This window comes from Babylonia areolata, chromosome 28 (genome assembly GCF_041734735.1).
Source record: "Babylonia areolata isolate BAREFJ2019XMU chromosome 28, ASM4173473v1, whole genome shotgun sequence".
Taxonomy (NCBI): domain Eukaryota; kingdom Metazoa; phylum Mollusca; class Gastropoda; order Neogastropoda; family Buccinidae; genus Babylonia; species Babylonia areolata.
This window is the reverse complement of record NC_134903.1, coordinates 2,499,824-2,509,453: the sequence shown is the minus strand read 5'-3', so window position 1 is coordinate 2,509,453 and position 9,630 is coordinate 2,499,824. Positions and strand designations below refer to the sequence as shown.

The 9,630-nt window shown below is 40.6% G+C and overlaps 1 protein-coding gene across 1 annotated transcript; it reads right to left on the bottom strand.

The window, feature by feature from the left end:
• Positions 1–403: 403 nt before the first annotated feature.
• LOC143302087 (uncharacterized) lies at positions 404–6,160 on the bottom strand. The gene is made up of 3 exons (XM_076616603.1): positions 6,084–6,160; positions 2,748–2,840; positions 404–1,164 (listed from the first exon to the last, which is right to left on the bottom strand). Exons 2-3 carry the CDS (start codon positions 2,833–2,835, stop codon positions 929–931), a joined length of 324 nt encoding a protein of 107 aa, XP_076472718.1. The 5' UTR covers positions 2,836–2,840; positions 6,084–6,160; the 3' UTR covers positions 404–928.
• Positions 6,161–9,630: the final 3,470 nt, after the last annotated feature.

Here is a 9,630-nt window from a genome sequence, read left to right as displayed (position 1 = left end):
TTCCCCCACCGCAAATTCTGTGATATAAGTCATTTGGATTATACCTTAAACTGTAGTCCCGTAAGTCATTTGGATTATACCTTAAACTGTAGTCCCATCAGTCATTTGGATTATACCTTAAACTGTAGTCCCGTAAGTCATTTGGATTATACCTTAAACTGTAGTCCCATCAGTCATTTGGATTATACCTTAAACTGTAGTTCCATCAGTCATTTGGATTATACCTTAAACTGTAGTCCCATCAGTCATTTGGATTATACCTTAAACTGTAGTCCCATCAGTCATTTGGATTATACCTTAAACTGTAGTCCCATCAGTCATTTGGATTATACCTTAAACTGTAGTCCTGTAAGTCATTTGGATTATACCTTAAACTGTAGTCCCATCAGTCATTTGGATTATACCTTAAACTGTAGTCCCGTAAGTCATTTGGATTATACCTTAAACTGTAGTCCCATCAGTCATTTGGATTATACCTTAAACTGTAGTCCCATCAGTCATTTGGATTATACCTTAAACTGTAGTCCTGTAAGTCATTTGGATTATGCCTTGAACAGAAGTCCCATCAGCAACACAAAATTAGCTCATGTAAAACTGCCATTGGCAGCAAATGTTAACCCTTTATACAGAAAACTTTATCTTTAAAATCCACTCTGATACATGCACACAGGCAAAAAACAAAACAAACAAAAAAAGTATGTAATTACTGAAATACATAGCCGCACTCTCTTCACACAGAACAGCTTGAAATCCAAAAGAGACAAGAATATTATATAACACACGGACAAGCCCTCTTCTGTGAAACAACTTCACATGGAAATGCAACAGAAGAGCTGGCTAATAACTTTACATAAATATGAGCTGAGAAATAACGATATTCAGCTGAATCAAAAATGAACCTAACGTCAGTCCATCCTCCCAACAATCATCACAAGTTCTCTGCCGATTCACCACTGCACGGTGACTGAGAACTCGAAGACTGGGACTCCTGCTTTGGAGAATTCTGGGACGCCTCTTTTTCTGCAAACATTTTTTTCAGTTCAGCAGCGGCCTCCGGGTTGGCGTCCATCCACATTTCTGCCGTGTTCTTCTGCAGCCAGTCGGAATTGTTGATCTGTTTATGCAGCAATCGAAGCTGGTCTTCCAAACTCTCCTCCGCTGGAGCTGAGAGTGATAGAACACAAAACTAATTAAAAATATTGAGAGAGAGAGAGAGAGAGGGAGAGGGAGAGGGAGTGGAAAGGAGAGAGAGAACGAACGAAGAAACAAAATCTTATTTTTCCAGGGTATTGAGATAAGCACAATTGAGATAAGCACAATCACAAGAATTCTTTTTTTTTTCACAAAGCACTTGGGCATAAAAATAAGAAAGAAAAACACCACACACACAAAAATAAAAAAATATTAACAGAGAAAATTGAAATAAGAGGAGAGGAAAAGCGAGAGAGGGAGGGGGTGGGGGGGTGGGGGGGTGGGAGTGAAGTGAGTAAAGAAGAAAAGATGAAATGAGAGAGACAGATAGACAGACAGACAGGTAAAGGGGGGGAGAGAGGCAGAGAGGGGGGTGGGGGTGAAGGAGAAAGAAAGAACATTTAAAGGAACATAAATGTTTTCATGACATTGCTTCCCTCATCCTCGAACTCATACACACAAATCTGATATACACAAACACCTCTCTCACACCACTCATTCACACACACACACACACTAACCACACATTCACACACACACATATACAAACACAAAGCAATTATCTAAGATCACCCATGCAAAAGTGAAAAGACATCAAATAAGACAGTAAAAAAAAAAAAGAAACACCCGCATCATGTATATAAACAATCCCATTATAAACACACACACACACACATATGTATGTGTGTGCGCGAGTGTGTGTGCATGTGCATGTGTTGGATATTACTGATATGCATGCTCCTGTTTGTGAGTGATCATACCTCCAATTTGAAGTATTGTCTTAGTGTAAACAGACACACATGTGTTATTTTTTCATATGCAGAGTTATGTTATTATGCATCATTGAAAACATGTGTTGTTTCATGTACGGGTCTTAGAGCCCATTACATGGGAAGTCTGCGCTATATAAGTACTGTCTATTATTATTATCACTGTATATATATATATTTATTATATATATATATATATATATATATATATATTTAAATATTCATATTAATGTGTGTTCATGATGGGATTATTTATATATTTGCACACACACACACACACACACACACACACACACATGTATATATGTCAATCACAAACTTGTTGCATTGATTCATCTGTGTTCCCATGATGTAGAAAAACAAAAAACGATTACAACTTGTAACTCTGTAAAACTACCATATTCATGATATTGTAATGAAAAGGCTTAAATTAAAAAGAAAAAAAGAAAGAAAGAAAAAAGAAACCCCAAACAAACATACCAAACATTTCACTCCCTCACTGATGTAAAACTACAATACAAAATAAAGAAGAAAAAATGGTAAACTGATCAACACACTGACCAAAAAAACAAAAACAAAAAACCCCACCTAGTTTGAAATAGCTGGCACTTTTGACAGAAATAACACACAGAAAGCAAATGAGAAAAGAAAACGAAAAAGTATAGGAATTTCACATGAATACTGATTTCCCAGAAAACAGATAAACCTGCAAAATATCCAAGTGATGAAAAGTCATGAATTAGATTTCAATTTAATTTTTGGGGGGGTTATTTTCATGTGATTCACCATTGCATGATGCCCCAGCATCCAAGGCCCCTGGGTTTGCCTTGTCCTCGGAACGAGCTTGATCCCCACCAGCTTCTGCAGTGGACATTGTACCTGCACACACACACACACACACACACACACACACACACACACACACACATGTATAAACACATAAAGCATTTTCACACACACTATTGTTTTGACACAATCACACTGAATCAGTAATGGCACTATTCATCACACAATCATTTGAAAAATATGGGGGCAGCATATTCTTAATTAGTACCACCACTACCACCCTGCCCCTATGCTCCCCCCACCACCACCACCACCCTCCAAAAAACAACAACAACAACAAAAAACCACAAAAAAACTATATACTTGTCCCTTAAACTATGTTAAAGAGCGGACTTGATCATCACTGAAGAAATTGCTCACCCTGTACTCACTTGCATGCCAAGAATAAGCAATACAGTGAGTTGTACACTACATAGCATTTAGCATAATGACGAACAGGCCTCAAACGTTGTATAAAAAGTAAGTCTTTTTCTCCCTCTGAATAAATGAAGTTGGAGACTGACATTTTCTTCTTCTTCTCCGTTTATTCAACTTCAAACTTCGCAAGAACGGGACTTGTACTATTTTTATAGACATTTTGTTGGAGTAATGATTTTTACATTTAAGTATTATTGTTAAGAAGATGAGGGGGAGGGGGATGATTAAGTGAGTTGGGAAAAACCAGGTAAATGGGAGGTGGGCGTGGGATTTAAAACAAACACCTAAATTTTATACAATTACAGAAAATTACTTCATGGACTTCGAAACTGAGAAGTCGATTGTTCATCCAACAAGTGAAACAACTGATAGTATCAGTATAAGTATCAACATCTCAAGGAGGCGTCACTGCGTTTGGACAAATCCATATATACTACATCATATCTGCCAAGCAGATGCCTGACCAGCAGCTTAACCCAACGCGCTTAGTCAGGCCTTGAGAAATAGAAAAAAAAGAAGATAATAATAATAATGATAATAATAATGATGATGATGATGATGATGATGATAATAATAATAAAAATAAAAAATAAAACAGATAAAAATGATCATAAATAGGCAAATAAGCAAATAAATGTAAAACATGCAGACACACATGCATAACAAATATGCAACAAACATGCAGTTTCCACAGATATGAAAGCACAAACAAATGCACAAAAACGTACATGAGCCCCAACACATACACACACACCATCTCCCTAATTACCCTGCACTCCCTCCCCCCTCCTCCACACACACATTCTTAGGCTATGTATCGCAGCTTCCAAAGCACATGCACACACAAGCACACACACATACTTAAATACAAGCACATACACATACACCCCAAGCCCCCATGTATACAAATGTGTATATATGTTTTCGGGGTTTTCCTTTCATTCTTTTGTTTCTTTCAGGTCTTGTAGTCAGCATACTAGCTGGATTGTGTCTTCTGCTTGCCCCATACATGATCTTCCTTGTCCTTGACGGCTGCCTTTTGTCCTGAACTGCATCATGCAGTGGGTTTTGAAGGTTTTCTAATGCTCTGAAGAAGGTCTTAACCCATTCTTACTTGTTTCTGGCCTGCACTGAAGGAAAGTCAAGCAGGTATCACATGGTTTCCATTGGTGTCTTTTGTTGTTCCAAAAGGAACGAATCTTTCCTGAAGCCCTGCTGCTATCCATCTTGTCAGTGTCAAAATTACTCCATACCTTAGTAGCAGCTCCATGAGGTGCACAAACTGGACTTTATTGTAGGCATCTTCAAGGTTGATTGCAACTGCCAGTGTTTCTTCTTTTCTTTGAAATCCTTCATATACCTCATATGCGAAAGCAGCTGCATTTTCCCATGTAGACTTACTGTTCTGTAACCACCTTGATTTGAAGGGAGAATGTGCTTCTATTCAAGATCCCTTGCAAGTTTCCTGGCTATTATGCATTCCCTGAGCTTTCCAGTAATGTTTTGCATAGTCTGGATTCAGTAGCCGCTTACCTGACGATGGTCCTTTCCTTGTTTTGGTATGGGTTTTAAGAAGCTGTGTGACCAGTCCATTGTGGAAACTGTTTTGATACAGATTGAAAAGTTTGCTTCTGTCTTCTTCCGATAGTTATTGACGTCTGAGTAGCGAACTTAGTCTGGGCCAAGAGCTGATTCTTTCTTCCATTTAGATATTGCTTCATTTAGATTATCTATTGTCAAGTCATCATCAGGTCCAGTCTGCATAAGCTTTTGGTTTAACTCCCAAACATATTTCTTTTTTTCATCTAAGTTTCTTTGATCACTCTGTTGTATGAACCGTTTGAGCAGGGTGGATCCTTTTTCTTTATTTGTCTTAAGCTTGGTTCCATCAGTATTTAACATATCTGGGGTTATTGTTGTGCATGTTTTACCTTCCATGCGATGTTAAGATTGCCAGAATTCTGTCAAAGTTGTGTCATAACTGAATGCCTCACAAAACTGTTTCCACTAGTCATTTTTGGCCTCTTGAGCAATGACTTCAAACTGTTTTGGTTTTTTCTTTCATTTTTGTTTCAATTTATTTGTCCAGAGAAGGCTTTGTTCTTTCTTTCTGCCAATGTTTGACAGTTGCATATTTTTCTATCCAGGCTCTCTGTGTGTCAGTATTCCACCATGGGGGCTGAACAGTTTGCTTCCGGTTCAGCGCCGTTCTTCTGTTTCTTCTGCATCTTAATTTTTCGATGATGGTTGTCTCTTTGGTTTCATACTGAAATGGATTATGTGGCTTCATACAGAGTTTATCTGATAGTTTCTGACTGACCGCAAATTAAATTGAATTATAGTAAGTGAACTTATAAATAGTTATGTAAATATAGACGAGGAAATTTGAGCTTAATACAAAAATAAATAAATTCATAGACTAATCAAGCAATGCGCCCCCATTACCCGTTTCAAATAATCTGCAAAGGTTCCTGCAACGTATCGTTCCAGATAGTTTCTGTTGACTGAAACTACCTGGAGGTGATCACTGCCTTGATGTGGAAGCGTCCTGCATTCATTCCTGCTATGAATTTTGGAGATGTTAGAGCAATGTCGATCACACTGTCACTGTCCCCTTGTCTTGTTCCAAGGCGAGTTGGGGATGTGGTTGTTAATGGGCTAAGAAAAATTTCTCTTATCATTCCTTCAAGTGCGAGTCTTTGTGTGTTTGTAGTGTTCCGCTGGTCCCATAACAACTGATAATCACAATGAATGCAACTTTCGCAAGAAAAAGAAAAGAAAGGGAGTAAATACTTCTATAGAATATTCACAAAATCATGTGAAACTCACAAAAACAACACAAGCGTAAACATAACTTACCAGGTTATTGTTGCTAAGGAAATTTAAGAAGTATCGCTGTCTACTGAAAATCGTCTGCCTCAGCGTGCTTTCACGGCGGAAGCAACAATCAAAGGTACATAAATCTCGATGGTAAATTGAGTTACCGTTCCGCCTCCCTTTGCAGAAAAAAAAGAGCATTATTCTATATATATATTTATATATATCAAAATTTTAATGACGTGTAAGAAATTACTTAATTGAGAATTGTATATACTAAAATGACAAAATTTCAACAACAACAAAATAATAATCTGGAGTTATATATATTATATAGAAGAATGTCTGGCCGCTGCATGGGGGGGGGCGGGTGGTGCCCCGGGTGACGCCGCCGCGGGGTTCTTTTGGGGGTGCTTGGCGCTCCCCCTCTCGCCGGGCTCTCTTCCTCCTTTGCCGCCGACCACACCAGAAAGATATCAACAACAACAACAACAACACAAACAAGAATAATAACCTTAACAACAACCAAACACAAGATCCAGGAACCGGCAAACAAACAACCCATACAAGACAAAACTAACAAAACCTAACTCCACTCTACCACAATACAGTCACAGTTAGCGCTCAACACATCAACAACACAACACGCCACCCACATACAACCAACACAACACAACACAACACAACAAACAAACAACCCCCAAATCATACCAATACACCCCCCTTTAAAATATCAACAAACACAACTCCATACATACCGACCACAATAACAACCCCCCTACCACCAAACACATATGACCCCAACCACACAAACAAACAGCCCCCTACCACCAAACACATATGACCCCAACCACACAAACAAACAGCCCCCTACCACCAAACACATATGACCCCAACCACACAAACAACCCCCCTGCCACCAAACACATATGACACCAACCACACAAACAAACAACCCCCCTGCCACCAAACACATATGACCCCAACCACACAAACAAACAACCCCCCTGCCACCAAACACATATGACCCCAACCACACAAACAAACAACCCCCCTGCCACCAAACACATATGACCCCAACCACACAAACAAACAACCCCCCTGCCACCAAACACATATGACCCCAGTCACACAAACAAACAACCCCCCTGCCACCAAACACATATGACCCCAACCACACAAACAAACAACCCCCCTGCCACCAAACACATATGACCCCAACCACACAAACAAACAACCCCCCTGCCACCAAACACATATGACCCCAGTCACACAAACAAACAACCCCCCTACCACCAAACACATATGACCCCAACCACACAAACAAACAACCCCCTACCACCAAACACATACGACCCCAGCCACACAAACAAATACCTCCACTAAAACAACTCCCGCCAAACAAACTTGACCTTAAGGGTGTAGGCACCAATAGGTTGTTAAACTCCAATAGAACTTCGGAAAAAAATCTCCAGATATATATATATATATATATGTATATATATATATATATATATATATATATATATATATATATATATATATATATATCTTGACTCATCTGGCTATGTCATGTGTGGATTTTGCCCAGGCAATACCGGTTTCATAGATTCACTCCATTTCAGATCAACTTTCCTGTCTGCAGATATCATTTCCCCTTCAAAGTGGATTTCCTAGGTAACTTTGTAAGGGTCAAACTTCTTGTTGCATTTTTCTTTTTCACATATGTACGAAGTGCATGCTGCACACGACCTTGGCTTATCATCTGATCTGAAAGAGTAGCAATGAGGCCACATGACCCACAAAGGAGGGAGGGGGAAAATGGCAGCCCTTGCAGTTGATCCTGGGCAGGATCCTGGATTCCTAGCCTTGCGATAAGGCCACTGCCCCATGTGTAAAAGTTTAGGACAGGTATGGATGAATGCCACCTGTTTTAATCAAATGCTGTTCAAAGCAACACCATGTTGTGGGGAACGACTACAGAGCTCCAGTGGACTGAGGACTTCGTAACCTACTCTGGACTGACCGTCTGAACATGGTCTGGGAACCGCAAAGCTCCAAGACTCCCCACTGAACCACCAGACAACATCATGCCCAGACAGTATAATTAGGCAGGCATCAAGTACCGCAAAGCTCCAAGACTCCCCACTGAACCACCAGACAACATCATGCCCAGACAGTATGATTAGGCAGGCATTAAGTACCGCAAAGCTCCAAGACTCCCTATTGAACCACCAGACAACATCATGCCCAGACAGTATAATTAGGCAGGCATTAAGTACCGCAAAGCTCCAAGACTCCCTATTGAACCACCAGACAACATCATGCCCAGACAGTATAATTAGGCAGGCATTAAGTACCGCAAAGCTCCAAGACTCCCTATTGAACCACCAGACAACATCATGCCCAGACAGTATAATTGGGCAGGTATTAAGTACCGCAAAGCTCCAAGACTCCCTATTGAACCACCAGACAACATCATGCCCAGACAGTATAATTGGGCAGGTATTAAGTACCGCAAAGCTCCAAGACTCCCTATTGAACCACCAGACAACATCATGCCCAGACAGTATAATTGGGCAGGCATTAAGTACCGCAAAGCTCCAAGACTCGCATTAAGTACCGCAAAGCTCCAAGACTCCCCACTGAACCACCAGACAACATCATGCCCAGACAGTATAATTGGGCAGGCATTAAGTACCGCAAAGCTCCAAGACTCGCATTAAGTACCGCAAAGCTCCAAGACTCCCCACTGAACCACCAGACAACATCATGCCCAGACAGTATGATTAGGCAGGCATTAAGTACCGCAAAGCTCCAAGACTCCCTATTGAACCACCAGACAACATCATGCCCAGACAAACATCCAGGACTCCCCCTCCTCACTAAACACAAAATCTTCATGACACCAATTCCCAGCACTGCACAACTTGCTCTTAAAGGGCACAAGCCAATAGGTCGTTTAACTCTAAAATTACATCGGGAGGCTGCAGTAGGGTTCAGTGAGGGTTGTTTAACTCTAAAATTACATCGGGAGGCTGCAGTAGGGTTCAGTGAGGGTCGTTTAACTCTAAAATTACATCGGGAGGCTGCAGTAGGGTTCAGTGAGCCAATAGGTCGTTTAACTCTAAAATTACATCGGGAGGCTGCAGTAAGGTTCAGTGAGGGTTGTTTAACTCTAACATTACATCGGGAGGCTGCAGTAAATTACATCGGGAGGCTGCAGTAGGGTTCGTTGAGGGTTGTTTAACTCTAAAATACATCTGGAGGCTGCAGTAGGGTTCGTTGAGGGTTGTTTAAAATTACATCGGGAGGCTGCAGTAGGGTTCAGTGAGGGTCGTTTAACTCTAAAATACATCTGGAGGCTGCAGTAGGGTTCGTTGAGGGTTGTTTAACTCTAAAATACATCTGGAGGCTGCAGTAGGGTTCAGTGAGGGTCGTTTAACTCTAAAATACATCTGGAGGCTGCAGTAGGGTTCGTTGAGGGTTGTTTAAAATTACATCGGGAGGCTGCAGTAGGGTTCAGTGAGGGTCGTTTAACTCTAAAATACATCTGGAGGCTGCAGTAGGGTTCAGTGAGGGTCGTTTA